We start from the raw sequence: 22,124 nt of genomic DNA, 5'->3' as shown, positions 1-22,124 counted from the left end.
AAAATTAACGGCAAATCTAATGCGCGCTTATGCATATCTATAATGCGTTCGTGTCTGTGTGTGTGAATGCATGATCCGGAAAAGAAAAGGGCATTAATGAGGCGGAAAGGGTTGTGGTGAAGGTGCTCTTTACCCGTGGAACCGTTCCATACCGCTACCGCTCAGTAGAAATGCTCCACTAATGATAGTGATTTTGAAGCATCAACTGATAGGGATAGAACAGATCGGATAACGAGCGCACACTCGCCCGAAAAAAAACCACCCCCCAGATGGTAAGTGTCTGTGTGTGCGGGATGGTTCTAAGATGTTCGATACTTTTAAGTGTTTTCGATTCTTAGCCTCGCACGCGGGACAATACGCGTCCAAGAAGGCGAGAGGAGAGCATAAACGAAGGAGCAGCAGGAATTTCAATTAATACACCTCTCCCACCATTCTATGCATTACCGTTCGGTGGCGGCCTGCCCTGGTCGTGTGCAATTGGCCTCGTTCATGTAAACATAACCCTTTCGATGGGCCAAACCCTGTAATTTACTACACCGCGCCACTCCGCAGCACTCCCCTCATACCCGGCGGTGTGCACACCTTGTTTGCGCCGTTGTTTTAGCCGCTGTAAAAGAGCTTTTTCCGCTTTCCACGGCGCAGGCGATCATTTGCCGATCATCAGGCGGGGCACTTCTTTAAATCCCCCCAGCCGCCAGCAGGAGGGTCCCCGTGATATGGAAAAACGGTCAGTTTCATAAGAAAGGGAAGTAGTGGTGAAGCCTAAGCGTAATTAACACCAGCTGTACAACACTGATAACGAGCTAAGCCTGAGCGCCTTTTTGTCTGGTTAGGTGCATTTGGGGTGGTCGTTACATTTATTGTTTTGTATAATGCTCCCCATGTTTTGACTCCTTTCACCGGAAATTATTTTATTCGAGCAATGGGGGGTTTTATCTGATTTTTCATAATGGCTTAGAGGGTTTTTTATATTATTTTATATTTTTTATTATTTTACGGAATACAACTGCTCATGATTGAAATGAAAAATATATTGTTAAAGATACTTTGCGTACCAAAATTATTACATTTAATCCCACACTGTACAAGGACGGCTATGCAGGACAATAGGCATCATCCTTCACCAACCTACCTAAAAATAAGTACTTAAAGTTTGGCTTTTACCAACCTACCCTTGACAAACGTGGCATCTCTGGCGTGTAGGTTACAGTTTTGGTCAGTTAAGTGTGTACACTACTCCTTTGATGGGTATTTATTAGTGCACACCTTCTATTAATTTCCCACACCGCTTCCCCGTGCATTTAGCCCCGCAACGAACGATGTAGGTCAACCGTTTGTCCGCCCAATGCCGATACACCACCCCTGCATTGACATCCACATGCCTCTAAACCGTTCCAATCATAGATGGATAAGAGTTGAGTGTCATATTTAAACAACGGGAAGGTTTCTAGAGAGCGATGCAAAAAAAAAACTATCATTCCCCCAAATAAAGCGTTTCATTCAATCAATCTTTCAACGCCTTTGCCGGTCACTTTATCGACTCACCCAAGGAAAGAGGCGAAACCTTGGTACACCTTGGCACACTCCACAAGTTTGGGACGATTCTTTTTCGGAGGAGTTTTGGTTCGAACAATTCGCGCATTCTTCCACACAGCGCGGGCGGGCGGTGGTGTGTGTTGTGCGTGTCACGGTAGTGTGTTGTTTCGCAAACGGGACAACCGAGCCACGCGCGATGCCAAAAGTGACGCTATGATTAGTGTGTGCGTGTGTTTTTTTTTTTATTTCAATGTAATTCAGTTTTTTTTCCTTCTTCATTTTACCCTATTCACAACTTTTGACCCATGTCCACCCACACGTGTGTTGCTGGATGATGTTGGTTAAATTGCGCCGTTCGCAATGTGTTGCTTTTGGGCGATTTAAGGAAAGGGAACACAAAGCAACAACAGCAATCGTTTGAACAAAAATCATCAACACCGAAACATGTAGCAAAAAGATGCAAAGATAGATCATACCGAGGTTTTTTTGTTGTTTGTTACTGGCAGGAGGGTATTAGAAAGACAAACGATGGTAAGAAGAATCAAATCCATCCTATTCTGCAGGGGGTGCAGCGCAGCGTGGTGTTGAGGTGTGTGTGTGCGGGGAGATGTGTGTTGCGTATGACTCAATCATGATCGCCATCAATCGATTTCATTGAAATCGCTCGTGGTGGTGGACGGATTTCACCTCTCCGGCGGTGGTGTTCGGTTTGCATGCGTACATGATTGTGCAAACGTGGCATAGAGATCACATTTCGTCATGTTTCGATCGGTGAGCACAGAGATTGATATTCGCTCCGTTGCTCCCTACAGCAAGCATTGTGAGAAAAGGGTTTTGTTCATTGGTCTTTTAAGAGCAAATTTTGATCAATCTCTGTATTTAAAAAAAACGCAAATGTTAAACAAAAATATGATTAAAAACGAATAAAAACATCTAACTGATGTTGGGACGCATTTTCGATTACAAAAACGTTCAAAAATATTCGTATCGTTCAATTAATTTCCGATAACTCTATTGTTGTTTACAATATTCAAAGTAAAATATGAAAGGAAGAGACCTCATGCAAAAAACAAGCAAGCAAACAAAAACTGCTGCAAAGAAAACGTGATCAATGGATCTCGATCTTTGAATGAATTTACAAAACCGGCATTTCGGCAACGGGAGCAGCAGCCACCGCTCACCGTTCGCGTAGTAGTTGCGTGGAAGCGCTAGCGCTCTCTTTCCAACACCTCCATCATGCCCTTGCGCGCTATATTCATCTCTGTTCGGCAGGCCTCTACACTCTCGCTTGCATCCTCCATTCAACAACGCGATCGTGCTCGGGTTTCGAGCACCACACACACTGCTCGAATCGCTTTGTTTGCTTTGGGGGTGAGTGGTAAGCCTGTAACGCTGCTCTCGCGAGAGAGAACGCCATACAACACCGCACGAGAAGGACAGCACAGGCGAGTAGCAGCTCCCCCTCTTGCACACGCTCGTTATCGATCAAGCAGACGGCAGTGGTCGTCTCGCTCGCACCGCACCGATGCCATCCTGCTTGCGCGATCGCGGACTCTGGTGCGAGAGAGCAGCGGTGTGCTACGGTGGAGAGACACACATGCGCGCGGACGCACAACAAATCCGCATGTTTTGTGTATGTTTTGTGTATGATCTCTTTAAACCACCATTCAGTTTAATTTCAGACTCCGTGCCGGGCGTGTGCAGTGTGTGGTGTTACGCGCGTGTGCAGCTCGCGAACGCGTCCCGCCGATCGACGATCTCGACGGCGTAGTCTAACCCTTTTTCGAGTTTGTTGTGTTTGTGTAGCTTTTATGTTGTTGTTGTTGTTGTTGTTCTCTCTTTCTCCTCGCTACTTGTGATTCTTCGCCAGTCTCTTTGTGTGTGGGGGAGGGTGTAGCTGCCAACATATGCTGCACTTTTGTGTTGAATGTGCAGCAGCAGCATAGAGCTGCGCGCGGGGGTTGTGTGTGCATCGGAACGCGCGCACCAACATCAAACGGGCTCAAGGCACGGTCGCGTTTGTGTCGCCGTTCGTCCTGCGTAGTGCGTGTAGTAGTATACACTGCAAGGGGCAGCAAATCACGTCTCTTGCCGGGCCAGTCAAAGGAAATCGGTCGTGGCGTTGGTTGCCTGTGTGGTGTAAAAGGTAATAATCGGTAATGCCCAATTGCGTATTCTTAGTGAGCCAGAATTTGTCTCTTTTTTTAATATTCCGTTCGTGTTCGTGTGTGGAATTTCAAAGCTCGAAGGCAAATGAAAATGTGTTTCGTTCTACGAGGGGGAAGCGCACGCTTTGAACTCCGCCTCCGCGTTTGACCGGCCCGAAGTGGTTAGGTTTTTCGTTTCCTTATGTGTGTCACGGTGGGTCGAGAAAGATGTGTTCGTGTTTAAATTACGAAAGTAATTCCTTTGCATCCTCCCGTAAAACGAACGATTCTTGCACAAGTGTTTGCTCTTCCTCCCCAAAACCAAAAAAAGATATAATATTCTATTTCGTGATTCTACTGTGCCCGTGTGTGTGCGTTTGTGTATATGCGTCGGCTCAATTCGAACGGCCAATTTCAACCGGAAACCGGGTAAACACTGGGAACAAGCACAAAATCAGATAGAGGACCAAAGAAGGTTCAAAAACCGTACCCATCTCGAGCCCATCCGATCACACCTCTTCTGCTGCTGCTGCTGCTGCGCTCTACCTTTGCACACTCAACAGCCGTGGGACGTGGGACGCGGTGCATTTCCGGTGCTCCCATTGTGTGTGTGTGGCGGCGGTAGTAGCAGCGGCGACGCAGGTGAAGGGCCGTGTGCGATCGAATTTCCAATACATCACCCTTCTCATCGCGTTGTGCGCGCTTCTTTGATTTATTTGTGGTGTGTATGTATGTGTGTGTTGTGCTTTGCATTTAATTGGGTCGGCTTGTGACGATTGAAAGTGTTTCCGGTGGTGGTGTGTGGTGGTGGTGGTGCATCAGCAACAATCAGTGCTTCCCTCCCCTCCGCCCTAGAATACGTTTTACATGTGTAGTTCGATTTGTTTTGCTGTAAAGCTCGATTTCCACGCGAGTCCAAAGTAGTTAAAATGTGAAACAAGAAACGCTTCACCATTTTGTGAATGAAAATCAGGCGCAAAGTTTATGAAACGATCTTTAGCAAGAAGTATGTGAAGTGAATTTATTTACCACAACAAAGAGAAAAAGGTTTTGAGTGAAAAATACAGCGCTAAATAAATGATGGCCTTTTTCTTGCAAAGTGTTTTCTCTGGCAGCGCGCATTGTTTTGCTATCGTTTGGCCCCGCCGGCCAGCTCCGGCAACGGGTTCGTCAGCACAACCGTAGGCACGCTGAAGCAGCCTGAAGATAGTGCTTGAAATTTCCCAGAAGTTCTTGCTGGTAGTTTCCGAGTTTCCGGAAAGTGAAAACATCGCCGCCAGATACGTCGCGCTGCAACTCGCTCTCTGCGCTTGCTGGCAAGATTTGCTGGCTGGAGCAAAACAGCATCACACGCCCAGTATTCCAGCATTCGTCTGCTCGTCAGCCGTTTCGGTGTACGGTTTCGCCCCTTTCGCCGGGAGTACCCCGGCTTCTTGCTGGCCGTGTTTTCCTCCATTGTACCTCCCATTGCATTTCCCATCCTTCCCCGTGCTATCGTGCTTCTTCGTAAGTAATCTCACACCAAAAACCCCGCACGCCCGAAACGCAGACGCACTTATCATCCACACGCTGCGTCGCCCGTGTGGCTTTCTCCCGGTTCCGCCCCCGGGTGCGGTGAAAAGCGCACAGAACATTCTTTCTCCAGAAACATTCTCCAGCATGGCAGGCAGAGTTCTCTCTATCGGGCGCGCGCGCAGCACGCTGGAAAAAAGGAGAAGCAACCAGGTCCAAAAATAGCCCCGTTCAATTAATCTTTAGAGCAAGACATAATTTTTCCTTTTTTCACTACGTTCGTCTCCCCCGGGTCGCTACGAGTGCGTTTTGTGTGGCCCGTGTCCTGGAGACGGGTGGCAGAACCATTTGCCCGCATTCACAGCCATGCGAACAAAGACGCTTACTCACGGCAAGAGATCCTCCTTTGTGTGTTTTCCTGCGGGGTGATGAAATGAGCAGTAACGCAAGATATGGAAGATCTTCTCGCTTTCAATGGGCAGGAGCGGGGAGAGTGGGCCGTGTTGGAACATTTTTTGGGGGTACTCCGCCGACAACTCTGCTGGGTGTTGGGCGAGGTCGTCGCGCACATCTTCGCGACTGAGCTGCATCGAAATGCAAAAACAAAACCCCGGCTTCGCCGAGTGCAAGGGAAATGATTTATATTGCCTTGGTTGGCCTAGTTCAACCTGGTTGACTGTTTTCTTGTTTGTCTTTGCGATTGTGGTGCAGCTTGGGTGTCGTTTTGCTGAAGGGGGAACTTTTTTTTTGTCGTTAATGAAACGGCGGTTCTTTGAATGTGTTTTTTTTACCGGGTTAAGGACGGTAATTGCTGTTAATTGCTCTATGCTCACCGTAAGCACAATTTATGGTAATGAGGCGTACAGTGAGGGTGATAAAGCAAGATGTATTGTGCGGTTCTGCAGTTTTACGCTTAAAGTTTGGCCGTGCGGTTTTGATTCTTATGCTGTGGCGATGGCTTTTGTCATTTAAAAACACATAATTCGGACGAATGAAACGAACCTTTTGCATGAAATCACTCAGAATTGGATTGATCGATTTTTATTAAACGTTTTACTCAAATTTATTACTTTGTTTTACCATTAGCTACATTTTACTATTTGCATCTTTGATAGTTTTGTGTTGTTTAAGTATATTAACTGCTTTTTTCTGAGCAATGGAGCTTTAGTGATTAAATTATTATGAATGATTCAAATTTTGTTCTACAAATATCAATGTTATAACGTTCATGCTTGGAAAAGTAAATCAATCACATAATTTATCTCAAATAGAGTTTCTACATCAATTTAATTGAGTCACACCTACATCAAAGTAAAATCTGTCCAATGTCACTCCCTATCCAACCGAAGAGACGCTAAGGCCACCCATTTCGCCTAGAAACGAAATCGAAAATGCACCACAGTACGGTGCGGCTTGCATTACCCGACACCTTGTTGTTTATTGAAATTGTAATTAGATTAGAAAATTTTACCACACGCGATACCATCACACCACCCCGCATGTGTGGACATCGTAGGAGGCCGACAGAAGAGTGTTCGTGAACCACAAGTTCGCTCTTTTTCGTTTTTGTTCCCTTCCTTTTTGCTCTGCTTTTCTATTTACGGTTTGTAAACTGCACGGCGTGTTTCGTATCCTGCACGTCCTAAAAGGGCGTCCAAATGGTCGACATGAAACACACACACACACACTCCGAAACGGACTCCCACCAAATGCATCTTGGCGCGCTGAGACCAAACGCGAGTCCATGAGTCATTCGCTCGTGTCACGAATGTGAATTCGAATGCGAACGGAAGGTTTATATTCGCGCGCCCATAGCCACACACATTGGAGCGTTCGCGGCAGGAGGAAAGAGGCATGCTGTGGCCGGCTGTAGTCGCCTCCCACACAGTGCACACCCAGCTGCGGTCCTTAATGGTGACGTTGCATTGCCAGTTTGCATGCGTCGTAAAAGTGATGCGCCTGCATTTATTCTCCCCACCGTGAACGATGTTTATCTGTTTGTTCGATGCACCCAACGGTTCCTCCCGCGCGCTCTGTTGGTACATGTGTGTGTGTGGATTTATCGAGGGTGTACTGGGTGTACGGGGGCACATTGACTGGGCGGGGGCCGGGTCGTACTGAAAAGGCAAAAGCAAACAGATCTCAGACCCCCGATAGCCATGTGCTGATAGAGACCGTGGCAAAAATGGCCGTTACGAAGCTGAATGAAAAGATTTGTTAACGATTTTGTCTTATCTGGTTATTCCTTGGGCATAATCTTCAATTTTTAATGAAGGTTTAACACTGATTTTTTCTTTACCGATTGTTGATTGAAATTTCGATTCACTCATTGATTTTTAAGTTATTACTTTTCTGTATAAATTTAGTACCCAAATTGTATTAATTTCACACAAACTTAAAACACTTTTATTGCCTCCCAAGCACTTATCGTTTCTCGAGTCAGCCACTTATTGCTTGTTGGTCGCTCGGTCGTCGTACAGATTGTTAGCAGTCGATGGCGCCTGGCTTGATGCTGTCAATTCATCACTGAATCGCTCAAACTGTCCAGCTGTCGTACGGCTATCGGAGATGCTGTGCACTACACCCTAAACACAGCTGAGCCGTAGAACAATAAAAACAATTATTCCTGCAATGCATGTACGCAGCGGAAATTTTATTGCGGTAATGAATGACGCTCTCCATAGTTGGTTTTTGGGATGACATAAGTAACATAAAGTGTACATTACTTCAATGGTGCTTGTCGAACAAGTTTGTTCCTTTAATATTCCTTCCAAAAAGTGATATTTACTATCGTCACTTTTTGAAATGCATATTTTAACATGACAATGATGAAAACCGACGTGACAGACGACGATAGGCATTTTAACACATTTTCTGTAGCAATTAATTTGCTATCAACACGTTTACACCACGCTTAACTCTATTATTATGTTCGTGGAATGATTCGTCCTTGTACTACAAATACGCAAATCGAAATGGAAATCATCAAGGGTAAAGTTTTACACACACAACAAAAAACACAATCTTACTAACAACTTCTGTGAGCGTTACACCACGAGGTCGATCAAAGATTGTGAGTAATCGAGAGCGGTAGAGAGCGAAACCCTCCCAAATCCGTTCCGATTAGTTTTGTGTAAATTGATTTGATTTTCTAACGGATAGCAATCGGCCAATCACACACGCACACACGTGTGTGCAATGATGACGGCGAAGACCATCGCGGATGATCTGTGAAGCGATTGTGAGGAAACTTTCAAAAATTTGCAACCCGCTTGAAATGATAGTTGGTTTTGCTGTTTTTTTCGTTTGCTCCATTAAAATAGCTATGTAATAGATTTTCTAATTAGTGTTTGGTTCAGAAACCAAATCCACCTGCCCTGTCCGGGTCCCTCCTATGTGAAGAGCTTTTTTTATTTGTTGCTGTAGGATTGGCCAGGCAGCCCCACTTTGGTGGTACAGGGAAGTGTTTCGTACGGTTTATATCAGCTTGTACGATAAAATCTTTTACCAGTCGAATGGTTTCCGAGGGTGTGTGTGATCCCCCAGTTCTCGTTCTTCGTTCACGGCTGCACTATTGCCAATGGCCATGCAACAATGCACTCTGGTGTTAATGGAAATGGTTGCAGCCAGGCCGAGTCCGAGATTCACATTAATAGATACGCGAGGTTAATTATTTCACATCAATAAATTGTGAATACTACTGTGACAGCAACATTGAATATGGTTAATTAGTGGTTAATTAACAGGGGTGGCATGTGAAATTTATATACGTTGGCAGAACATGGCGCTTCAATTAAGAGCTACGTACGAAGTTCTTTTCTTGGAACGGATATTAATTAGCGTGTTGTTCCAGTGTGACTTTTAAGTTTTGTAAAACAATTATTATTCCTTTATTATTCGGTTTTTTATCTTATCAAATAAAATGTCTTCAACGACAAATGATTCCTGGTATCCTGAGATACACTTTCCACCATCTAGTTTAAATAATGCTTGAGTTTGCCATTTACTCTCTTTTTCCCACACACACTCACAAAAACACACAACAAATCCATCGTTGACATTTAAAATTAAACCCCCAACCGACATACAATTGAACGTTGAACAATTTCCGTCACTGAAAAATGAAAAAAAAGAAGGTTACCAGCTTGTACAATCCTGCGCGCTGCACTTTGTTGTGTGCTTTGGTGCAAATCAAACCCGGGGAGGAAAGAAGAAATACAACAACTGAAGAAACGAAAAAAAAAATCAGGGCAACTCCGGCACCACAACACTGCTGATGCAAGCCAATGCAAACCACACAGACCGAAGCCAATTCTTTCTAATCGCGTAAATGCGCTGAGGCAACATTTCATCCGCCCTTTCCCCCGCCTTCGAGGCACTTATTTTTATCGATTTTAATTACATGCAATTGCAAAGCGTAACTATTTCTCAGTCACCAAGCGCCACCAGCTGCCGCCGCCGTCGCCGTACGAATGCTTTTAAAAAGCATATCAGCCCATGCTCATCGATTTGGTTGGCTGGGTTCAGTTAGCTGCAGGCGGGTCGGGACTGTGTGTGTGTGTGTGTGTGTTTAGTTTTGCAGGGCAGATATCAGCAAAGTGGCAGTAGTTTTTGGTTGGAAATGGAAGAACAATTACGCCACGCTGCGCACCCCATTTCCAATGGTTGCGTTGGCTCTAGATGTTGATCTTTAATTGTGTGACGCAATGGCTGTCGCTGGGTGGGGGTAGGAGGAGGAGGAGCCCTTTATACTTGCTTTTTCATGCAAAGCAATAGTTCATAGAGTGCACGAATGGAACAAGACATATGTTTGCTTGTGTGTATGTTTGGTGATTTAAGTGATTATTCTGCTCCTCATTCCTGAAGTTTGAATTTTCAAACTTCAAAGGGAGCTTCACATCTTCTTCGTCCGATGAAAAACTTCCCCTACCTAATGACAAATGGTTTTGCTGCTCCTGTGGCCAATAGAGAATTTTTTTATCTTTCTTGCCTCAACATTTCTGGATTAGTTTGATTTCCTTAATCATCCTACCGAATGATCATTCGTCGCTCCATCCGTCTTCCCACCGGAGAGCGACCGTATTACTGCTCGTACTTGCTTTCAATTCGCGGTGCAATCACAATTTAATGAGCACATTTTTCGGTGCTGCCTCCGCCGTACCTGATCCACCGCACGGCGGCGTACCTTTGGGTGATTCCAGAGCCATTATTACGCGCAGCCACAGGGGCAGCGATACAAAGAAACTCAATCTTCAGCCGAGGCGGCCGAGAACTACCAGAGAGACCGCTCGAAACGACAACAACCCATAGTATCAGTGACTACACGCCAAGTACGCAAAGATACGTACGAGCTAACGCAGTAACCAACACAGCATAACAACAAAAAAAGGCCCAACTTCCACTTGATGCTTACACACATTATTCCACGAAGGGGGAACGCATTCCTGTTGCTCCGAAAATAAAACGAGGTGCCCATTCAAAGATCATTTCCTGCCCGTGGCAAAGTGATTGCGTGTGGAATGAACAAAACGGGAGGGGTTAGGTAAAGCAAATGGTGCTGGATAGGTTGAATATGATGAGGTGCGGTAGTTCTATCAACGCATAAGTCTTGAATCTCATTTATCAAAAAAAGAAGAGAGTAAAAAAACCCATCCTTCCCTGACACCACCACCACGCTGCTGACATACGCCAAACGAGCTAAAAACGGACCGGCACAGGGGCAAGAGCGGCAAGGCGGAGCGAGCCGTGGCACAAATTGTATGAAAACCTTCCTTCCTGTGGCTTCGTTATGGTTTGATGTCCGAAGAATCACCTGATCAGTTCTGGAGCTTTGCGGGATGTGCGGGCAAGAAGGATCATCATTGTCCACGCGGCAGGGCGGAAAAGTAGCATTACGCTACTAGCGGGGCTAACTTTTGGGAAGGTTTTTTTTTAACTTATTTTGGCGCTGCTGTTCTGGCATATTTAACGTTTCACTTTCTCACCCGTCCGTGCCGCCGCCGCCGCCGCCCGGTCAGCCCATTTGTGACGGATGATTCGGTATGGAAACATATTCTAAGCCGAGCCTTTTGCTCGCGTTCGCTATCGTACCACGGGAAACGTGATTTTAATTCGCTTCCCTACCACCCAAAGGCAGACCGATCTATCGTCATCTGGCCGTACGTTCTTGGGACCGCAATCATTTAACGTTCATTTCCTGCTCTTCGAGCTTTGTAGCACTCTGCTGCTTGCTTTGGAGCTCGCTAGGTCTTCGTTTTATCATTATCATTTCAAGCAAATGATTTCTGAAGAAGTTGTTTTTTATATCTTCCTTTTTTGCTTGTTGGTTTACTATTGGAATTCTACAACATCTAGCAGAGATAGATAGTGAAGATAGACTTATAAATGGTAACTTATGATAATGTTTTCGGAGGAACATGATAACTTCAATTCCAGGAAATCTCAAATAGATGTTACGATGTTGCTTTTGCTCCAATCGAATGTTACTTAATTCATCAATAATATCCATATACGTGGTTGATTCCCAATAGAAACCTTTCCGTTATTATTTAGCTAATCCCTTAGCTCTCCCAACGGAACTGCTCCAACAATGCGTCCCGAAAACGTACAAACAAAGAACCCAAGGACGCTACACACAAAACCGAGCACCGATCAGCTTAGCACCACGAACCAGATGGTCTGCAGAACGGGCCGACCGCGCCACTGCGTCCGGACGTTCTGCTTTGTATGCAGATTAGTGTCTCCGCACTTCCGGCTGTGCTTTGTTCGCTCGGTGGAGTTTTTTTTCCCAAGAACTCCAGACCATTAATTCAGACATACCAACGCAAGCGTGTTCCGTATGGTGGTGCGCACCGCTGTAACTATCATCTCTCTAGCCGAGAACTTTTATCCAATTTTCGAACGTTCCGGACAGTGTGTGGAGGAAATATCTCCGGAACCGAACGGAGCGAGCGTACGGATGGCTTTCCAATCGAATTATGCGTGCACACCAGGGAACAACTCTTCACATACTCCCGAGCTCCCGAGCTGAGATGGGACGTCGAGACGACGAGACTTGACTGATTACATCAATCCGTGGCCCGGAGATAATTCCCCAAACCTTCACGGCGTAGCTATACCTGGATGATGTTACACACGCATGCCTTCTGCTTGGTTGCTCTGCTCCCCGTGACTGATTGTAGAGTGAAGTGGATTTCGTAGAGTACCCAAATCACGCCCAAGCTCGTCCGAAAAGTTGGTGATTTGTCTTTTCTGTGCCCCGGCTGGGAGTGAGTCAGTGAGTGAGGGCGGGAGTGTCGCTATCTTATCCCGCATAAGGGAGATAAGCGGGTTGGTTGGTACTGGAGAGCACCTAGAATTACGCGCTATCTCATCATCGCATGGAAATCATACGGGGAATGATACACCTTCGGGTGTACGTCACTGCAGAGGACAGCAGGCCCCCGTCCGGGGCTTGTCCATTTGTTCATTCATCCGAATCATTCGTTAGCGGAAGATGCCTAATCATGGTGAGTAATGTTCCTGCTGCGTTGCTGTGGCAAAAGGTGTGCAGCAGCACACGGTGTCCGGAGCGGGAATAACATCCGCTTTTTGTCCGTTCGCTCTAGGTCGCCTAGATTTGTTGCCTACACTCGCCACACTGTTCTGTCAGTTTTACAGCAACCGTCAGAACAATTCCTGTACCCACGGAAGCACAAGATTATGCTTCTGGGGAGAAACGAAATGGACAGGGAGCAGCTCTTATCCAGGAGGTGCTAAAACGAGTCAAACCTCAATGTGTGGCAACAGATAGAGAGGAGCTTAGACGAAATTAAAATAGGAATGGGGGAAAACAAACGCTTCCAAATATTTTCTACTCTAATGCCACCGGAAACAGACCAGTGTGACAGTCCAGTGTGTCCGGTGGATATAAATAAATTCCAACTACAACTAGCCCTCCGATGTGCTGTCAGCTTTTCCCCCGAAACACCTCAGGCATCTTTGATACGTCTGTGACTCGACGAATTCTCTGCTGCTCTCCGTTCATCCCGTCACATCTTATCACAAAAACGGCTGAACCTGAATGATACAGCCCTGCATAAAGGTGTGTGCTTGTGTGAAAGAGGCATCACAGGAAGTGAATTCCGTCGGGCATGATTAATTGATTCATTTCTTCACCCAGCATCCCGCGGGGCAAGGCGTGCATGAGAGGAGCGTGAGATTTCGGGACAAGTCTGGTCTGGCCTGTGCAGTCGCATCGGTATGGCAGACCCCTGAGCCTATTATGTTGGTTTGTGTTTGGAATTTTATGATCTCTTTTTTTTCTTCTTCTTCTTTCGTTCAGATGGTTGATGTGGATTGATATGAGATTGATGGGAGTTTGGTTTTTTGGGTATATGGAATTATCTCTGGCCCTTGCTTTCGGTATCCTGGGGACTTACAGACGTACAGACGGTTCGAATACTTGATGATAGGTTTTGTTGTGATACTGTTAAGAGAACGTGATATTCATGGGATATTAAACTAGAGGGATATACATTGAGATAGATCTCTGTATATCTCTTTATGGAAATAGTTTTCAAAATAGTTTCAACATAAGAATTTCCAGGAACTTTGTACTTAATGTCCATCAGAAATGAGTTGCAGATGGTGTAATAACATCTATGCTAGAGCCTCTCACTTGAGCCTTACTCAAACCGTTCCCAGGTCCTGGAATTCACACGCCAAATGGACGGTTTTGAATAAATATATGCGCAAAGAATTGGTATTGTTGTTGGTGGCGCTCTGCTGCTGCTACAATATTCATTTTTACACAATCGACCGCCCGGTGCCCGGGTACGCTTCAATAGATCCGAGGCCACCAAATGAGATTCCGCTCGCGCGCTACCAGTGCACCCACAAATCACCGAAAAAAATCCTTTCACTTCTCACGCAATACCCGGCGCGTCTATAGCGAGCCCCGTTGCGCAGTTGCAAGCATAAATCATACGCAGAAGTATGCAAATGCCCTTGTTACGGTGGTGTATCTCGCAGTAGCGGCAAGTGCACCCGAACGGCCGTAAGATAGATTGTACCGTTTTTGTTTTCTTGCCTCCTGCGATCAATGGCAAATCCGAACGGTTCACTGCTCCTTCCGGGGGGTGCGAGCAAAATGCTAATAATAATAAAACTAAAAGTGAAACCATTTTCCATGCGCGCGCGCGCGCTCGCCCCGTAGGAAAATAAATGGCAAACAACACTGTGTGTGCGAGCACATAAACCGTACCGAGCACGATCGCTGCACTACATAATAGAACCGATGGCGCGCGCATATCGATGATGATAAGCGTTCGGCGGCTCTAAGGCACAAGGCGCGCGATCAGCATTAAAGTCGGGCGGGCGCACACACGGTCAGTTTCCCACGATCCTTCGTCGCCTGGTGGGGTTTCACTGTTCGGAACCACTTACGTCGCCGCTCTCCTTAACGTTTGTTGATCCGCTGCGGTCTGCGTTCCTTCGAAACCGCTCCCCAGCGTTAAGCAGGAACTTCCTTCTCCATCATTTGCAGCCATTCGTTATGCTGGTTCTGATGGCCTTTTGCCACTCTTGCCAGCCACTAGCCACGATAATGCTGGTCCCAGCTTTTCTTCTGGGGTTCCTCCAACGATAAACGAAAACCACATAAACACAACACACACACACATACACACAGTGCTGCCACCCCCAAAGCATGCTCTCGGCCGCTGCTTTACAGTCGGTCGATCCTCGAACCTTCGTGCCCGTTGCTGATTCATTTTGTTGTGTATTCTGTGTTGTGTCTGCCTTCTTTTTCCTGCTTCTGCTCTCTTCCCCCCCTTCCCATCGCTGGGTAGTTATGTTTGTCCATTCACTCTTTCTATGCTATGCTTTATGCTGCTTTTTCTGCTCCACACTCTCCACCCGAAGAGCGCACATAAACGGTTGCGGACGGTGGAGCCGGTCAGCAGACGAAAATCTGGAAGCCTGGAACTGGGGTATGGTGGGCTCGCGGTTCGTGTGTAAGGCTTTACGATCGTGTTGGCGACGCGAATGAGATTTCTCCCCCATTTCGCAACTTTCGTCGCCGCGCCGCGTCGAGTCGAAGAAAATATAAAAATGAATGAATGAAGGTGTGAGAGCAGCAGCAGCAGCAGCAGCAGCCTCACAATACACACTTTCGCTCTCGATGGAAACAGGCTGGTCAGCCGAGGCGTTTGGGACAAGCGGTTCATATGTTGCGGGACTCTACCACCATTCTAGATCATTGATCATATGATCGGTAAGGCAGGGAAGCAGTCAAAAAAAACTGTTAGATGTTTGGGATTGTTGCTAAAGTATAGGAATTTCTAGTACATTGTGATTTAATTTTTTTTATTGAGGAACTATCAAACAAGACAATGCATTTTATTGGGTTGAAAATCATGCACTTAAAATGGAGTTTTTGAAAAGTTTATATAGTTACAACAAATTAGCGATGGATATTAAGCACTAAGCAAAAATATGCAATAATAGTTGTAATATGGTTTTGATGATAATACTGATATAAAAATTTATTGTTGTATTGATATTGATTTATTTATCGTTAAAAACGAAATTCTTCCTAATTTTATGTAATTTAATGTACAACATTTAACATTTAATGTACAACAACAACACTGTTGAATGTATCGAAGCTTCTGTACTGGAAAATGCAATGCACAGAGCAGACTGCACCTATTTTTCATCGTAATTGGATTGGGACACAAGCTTCTTCAAATACGTCAGTGCAATCGTTTGACGAGACCACCTTTGAGTTGCATCGTCACCGGTACACTTTCGTCCCTTTTTGCCTCAAAAGAAAAATAACACACCGATAAAATTAATCATCTACCGGACGGGGCCACATCTCGGTGACATTTTCAAACGGGTGCGGACGCGCCCGGACGTCGTTCGATCACCGTGCCAAGAATAATGCCAAAAGCCCGCGGGTGGCACAAGTTAACCTTTCACCTCTCTCTCTCTCTCTCGGGCGGAGGAGGGCTGTGCAGAACCCGGTTTGCCAATCGGTGATCCGTCCGCTCCTATCAGCTCATGGCTGAGGCTTCCTGCAGCTCAACTCCCCGGGAGTGTCAGCCGGAGATGAGTGTCTCCTCTTCCCGTTTTACCCTTTTGCCAGAACACGGCCCCACAAACGGCCGATCATGCCATGTTGGTATGTGCGCCACAGGTAATGTTGCAATGGCAATTTCCATAGTTCAAAATTCGATTGACTTTGCTCCATCGATGCAAAGGGTGGCTCATAACAGCCAAGAAGTCAGCACAGAAATGGCTCCAACCACCACCACCACCAATACCATCGTCGTTCCATATTTAAAATGTCGAGCTTGTTCTCGAGGGGACCCGGACCGGTGCTGAATTAATCATTATTTTTATACTACACCTTTCCATTTGCTCGAGATCGTGATTCTCTCCCACATCTACCGCATTCACACACACACACACACACACACACACACACACACACACACACACACACACACACACACACTCACGATCAATCTCGTCCACGATCGATAGTACACATGATCTTTATGCCAAAATTTGAGCCGGGCGCGCGCACCATTACCCGCGAGCGTTTGGAATTAAGGTTGTGGAAGGCAACCCGGCCCGGCACATCAATCACCGTAATGGGGAGGGAGGTAGAGAACGGCTTCGTGTTAATTAACAGTTACCGGTGTATATGTGTGTGTGTTAGTAGGAAAGATCCTAAGGCTGCGTCCCTTTCCACACAGTCCCCTATCAGGTACAACGCTCCTTCAATTTCTGCCCGAACACTACCCCAGCCTTAATTAGCTGATTATCGTCAGTTTTTGATCGGTATGTTCCTTCCTATGTTGCGCTACCACCTCACAGCACCTTGTCCCTTCCCTTTCGAACGGGGCCCCCCCGACCAGTAGCCGTTTTTTTCCTCTCTCTCTAGTGCCTTTACCGGGCGAGTAGGTCCCGCCGTCGCCGCGCGCCTTCTGTGAATCGAATCATAATCGATTATGCTCACCGCGCCTTGCGCGATATGCCCGCCGGCACTGGTTGCCACCACCCGCCAGCAGGCGGTACGGTACGGTAAGGTGTGTACGATTTGGTTCTCCACCTCGCGTCTCCCTACAACGGCATGTTTTTTTTTTATAACGCCGTCTGGTTTATGCTTTTATTTTTTCCTTCAAAACATACTTCCTTCCTGAATTGTATATTTTGGTTCATTAAATAAATTCGTGATTGGAGCAAACGCCTTTTTACGTCACTTTTTGCACGATTGGGCCCGGTCGCGGTAAAAGTACAACTATTCGAGTCTGTCGGTAACATGGGGGTATTGGCGATAGGCCGCCAATAGACTTCTGTCGATCCGATCGGCGGTCTGTGGTATTAATTGCCATAAAGCGTGCAAATGTGCCATGGAACACTGGACTGATTGAACCCGCGTAATGGCGTGGTGGTGGTGCCTGTCGACTAGCGTGCCTTGTGTGTGCGCTATCTTGTCTAATTTATATTAAAAGCAAAACGCAGCATTTTTATTGTGCGCATTGTTCCAGTTGCATGACTTCAATCAAGTTGTACTAAGAAAAGGGGCGGCGAAACTACTCTACCCTTTTGTCTAGCTCCAAAATGAACAACGGGTGTGTTATAAAATGATAAACACAGCATTTACACACACAAACGGAAGCAACACTCCCAAACCCTTCCCCCGTTCTGCGCTTTAAGCCGCCTTTCCAAAACAATAAACCGTGGGCCTGTGTACTAAAAATCATAAACGATCTAATGAAGAGTTTTCCAAACGGACTCCAATAATGATCCATTTACTGCTTTTAGAGCTGTTTAGAGGGGATGGAAAGGGGGAGGGGAGGTAACTATGTATGCAAAAACAGAAACACACTCCACCACAAAAAAGGCATCTCTTCCCAGTCGTAATCTCTAACCGGTTGTCTACCCCAGAGTTCCTGGTGGCGGGTGGGAAATAACGATCCACCGAGCAAGCAAGTACGCTACGGTTTCATCATCATCACCCTGTTCGTTAGAGACGGCTTTAAAACCTGACGGCGCTCATCAACGTGATGTGGGTGGGTTGGGGGGGGGGGGAGGGGGGGGTCTGGTGTTCGGCTGCAAGAGTCTAATAAAAGTGTAATGTACACGGATCGGGCTATTTATGTTTATTTTTCCTTTGCCCCGTTTCACTGATTTCCTACTTTTGTGCCGTGGTACAAAACGCGCGCGCACACACAGTCGCACGCACTTCCTCCTCCATACTGGCTAGTGGGCAGTGTCATTGGCCTATCGTAGGAGCACAACAGCACCCAGCCTGTTTACGAAGCAAACATATTTATTGGTAAATATTATTTGCATTAATTAAACATTTAATTGCATCAATCGGAAACGGGCGCACGCGTGTGTGTGTGTTGGCGAAAAGCGCCGCGCCCGTCTTCGTTTCCACTTCGCTTTACGATCAATTATGTGTGTGGAAAGCGATTTCTTTCCTTAATGTTGAGTTGGATAGTCGAATGTGCGTGTGTGCGGCAGGGTACGTACGCGCCGCCCTCATCCAGCTGGAGACAAACGAGGAAGAAAGACTAAAAACACAAGATACATCCTGCACAAACGGCACTGGGGGGAGGCCTATTAACGTGCTTTAAAGCTACGTCAAATCAGCTTGTTAAGGGTTGTTATTAATTTTCCTACTAGCATCAAAGGGAATGGGGGATAGGGACATGCCAAAATCCGTGGGCAGATGAGTTCGATTGAACTAGTTCTTTTTTTTAAATGTTATTCATCCAATGGCAGGAAAATTAAATATTGTCTCCAAGGAACGGCGGGGCCTGGTGGGAATGATCGATTTTGATTGAGAGATTGTCAGAACATTGCGCGCGTTTCCATTGCTTGTCAACACACCGTTCCTGGAGAGGCGGAGGGTACACCGTTCCGTGGATCAGATAATCATGGGAATTCATCCGGCAGGTTAATAAGCGGCGACAATAAGCGGCGCTCGTCTGCGTATTAGCGCAAATGGGGGAGTGCGCGTTTGCGTGAATCATTTAGTGCACAGCTCTCGGCTGTCACCACCGCCGTGGATGGTGGAAAAGATCAAAGGCGAGGTTGCCGTACCCGTTTGGAGCAACCAAAACCATGAGTGTGTCAGCCAAAAGTAGAGAGAGTAAAAGAGCTCCCCCCCACAGGAACACAAAAAGGATGCAAATCATTAGCGTACCGCAAGATCACGTTCCGAGCCGGGAAAGTTCAAAGTCGGAGATCACGAGTGTGTGCCAAAATAGGATGCGCACGCACACACAATCGCGCACCCTCCCCCAGCAGATAGGCAGAACTGCAGAAGGATGCAATCTGAGATGATTGAAGGAAAAGTGTTCGCGATGTGAAAGGACTGTTGGGACGGGTTGCAATTAATTAGCCGTGTGAATCGCGCAGGCTTTGATTTATTGAAATAATTCTAATTATGATTATCCATTGCCAAGTATTCTAGGATGGACCGATTAGCTATCTATGTTGCTAACGAACACTTTTTATCTTCTCCCTTTCCGCTCCAGGAAATACTCGCCGAATCGTCCGCGAAGTTGGAGCAGCTGATCGCTTCGTCGCCCGCGACGCTCGCGCTCAAGGCGTCGGCCGAGCAGGACGCGATCGCCGCCCTGCAAGCCCTGCGCAACAACAACAATCATACAAAATCAGTTACCTCAGTACTTAGTAAAACGCACCTGCAAAACCTGGAAGCGAATGCCGTGTCTGTGATCCCCATCGAGAGTATGAAACTTACTTCCACCGGCGTGCTACAACATCAGCCAGCAACGACGACCACCACCACCACCACCATCATCCATCAGCAGGAGGAGCAGCAGCAACCGTTGCAAATATTTCACCAGCAACAGCAGCAGCAGCAGCAGCAGCAGAACAGCCAACCAAAGCAGCCGTTTATACAGGTGCGCAACCTGACGCAGCTGCAGAAGGAGCACCTCGAGACGGCCGAGGTGTTGATGGACATCAGCAAAAAGGCCATCATCTCGCCGCCCAGCTCGAACCCCCAATCGCCCAGCCTGCTTGCCGAGCAGAAGCAGCAGAAGCAGCAGCAAACGCTACAGTATCAAATTAACCTTAACAATCAGCAGCAACCGCAAAGTATTAAATCTTCTGTGATAAAGGTAAGTTCCTTTAGAAATAAGCGTTGTACTAAAAAAACTATTGTACTAAAACATTTGTACTAATAATCTTTGTACTAAAATTGTGAATTTCTCTTCCATTTCCCTACAACAGCAGCCACACGATTACCTTTTGAACAATCTAAAGCGTACCCCGAGCAGCGAAGAGATGGATCTGACGATGAAGCGCGTCAAGGTGGAGCCGAACGTGGTGCTGACGCCGACCGTGCCGGCCACCACGCTCGTGAAGAAGAGCTTCATCAAGCGGGAAAACATCATCGAGCATCTGGCCGCGTCCGTGGCGGACGACCAGGCCAGCCAGCACAGCGACAGCGTGGACAGCAGCGACTCGGGCCGGTTGCAGATGGACATATCGTCGCAGGACGCCCACTCGGAGTGCGCGGCCGACGAGCTGAAGCTGCGCAACAGTCTGCACCTGAACAACAACAACAATCACCTGCATCAGCACCAGCAGCAGCAGATGGATCAGCTCGGGCGGGAAACACCCGACAGCATGAACTCGATCGAGGAGCAGCATCACCAACAGCAGCAGGCCGTGGTAGCGGCAGCGGTGGCCGCTGCCGTCCATCAGCTTCCCTTTGGCAGTTTGGCCGACACGACCGATCCGACGATGGCACAGTTATGGCAAGCGTTGGCACAAAATCCGAGTAAGTACATGGGGTGGGCTGTTCTTAGTACAGGAAGATTCAGTTTGCTGACATTATTTTGTTTTCCATTTTTTTTTAGATCTCATTGTGAATGGTGGAGGCAATGAAGCGACAGCATTGCTCAGGAAGATGATTAACGCACGAAATCTCGGCATCCAGTTCGCACCGTCCGTAGTGCCGGTGGGTACGGGGCTGACGTTGCTCAAGGTAAATATTCTTCAGAAGCAACTGCTCTGTAATGCCAAAATGATCTCTTGCTAACGAACATTACCTCTCCTGCAGCAAAACGAAATTAGCCGACACAATCAGACGGCCCAGGGCGGTCGCCGGAAACAGTCCTGCCCCAGCCGGACACCCGTCGAGGGCAACTCGCCGACCGCATCGCTCGACAACAATGGCATTAGTGTCGGTGTCGTTGGTGGCGGTGCAACAATTAAGCTTGCCACCGGCAAGAGCGCAACCACCGGGAACGTACTGTTCCGGGTGGCGGAACACTCGTCCTCGGCCAAAACTCCACCCCAGGGCGGTGCTGCCGCCCGGTCCGAGACGAACAGTAACGCGTCGGGCAACAGCAGTCCGCAGCTGCTACTCACCACCAAGTCGACGGCTCCATCCCAACAGCAATCACCGCAGCAGCAGCAGCAGCAGCAAAACTCGCAGCAAAAGGACATGTCCTGCACGAACTGTGGCACGACCACCACCACCATCTGGCGGCGGAACATCCGGGGCGAGATGGTGTGCAACGCTTGCGGGCTGTACTTCAAGCTGCACGGCGTCAACCGGCCGCACACGATGCGCCGGGACACGATCCACACGCGACGACGACGCCCGAAGGGTGACAAGAGTACGCGAAGGAGTAAGTGTTTGGGTTTGAAGCTGATGACGTCATGTCGGACGCTGTTGAGTAACGTTGGCGTTACCTTTCTTTTTTTTACAGAATCGGTCAAGCAGGACAGTAGTGACATCGTGGACAATGGCGTGGACACCGCCGTCGATCTGCAGACGCTACAGAACCAACTAATAGCCCTGCGCGACGCTACCCGCACTACACCAACGAACTTTTCCATGCCAACTGTAAGTAGAGCGCGGCCCTGTGATCATTCGATGTAAAA

General features: G+C 47.2%; 1 protein-coding gene across 9 annotated transcripts in view; it reads left to right on the top strand.

Moving 5' to 3' along the window:
* The window catches only part of LOC120959963 (hormone receptor 4), a 242,411-nt gene that overhangs the window by 213,861 nt on the left and 6,426 nt on the right, over window positions 1-22,124 (top strand). For 8 of the 9 annotated variants that reach the window (XM_049609105.1, XM_040383778.2, XM_040383774.2 and 5 more), the window contains exons 4-8: window positions 19,739-20,347; window positions 20,460-21,012; window positions 21,092-21,219; window positions 21,295-21,868; window positions 21,950-22,086. In XM_049609105.1, coding sequence (XP_049465062.1) covers window positions 19,739-20,347; window positions 20,460-21,012; window positions 21,092-21,219; window positions 21,295-21,868; window positions 21,950-22,086 — 2,001 coding nt within the window. The remainder of the gene's footprint in view (window positions 1-19,738; window positions 20,348-20,459; window positions 21,013-21,091; window positions 21,220-21,294; window positions 21,869-21,949; window positions 22,087-22,124) is intronic. The other variant, XM_040383781.2, reaches the window with a different exon arrangement.

Source organism: Anopheles coluzzii, chromosome 3, assembly GCF_943734685.1.
Source record: "Anopheles coluzzii chromosome 3, AcolN3, whole genome shotgun sequence".
Classification (NCBI taxonomy): Eukaryota; Metazoa; Arthropoda; class Insecta; order Diptera; family Culicidae; genus Anopheles; species Anopheles coluzzii.
The sequence above is the reverse complement of the archived record's forward strand: the minus strand, read 5'-3'. Positions and strand labels throughout refer to the sequence as shown.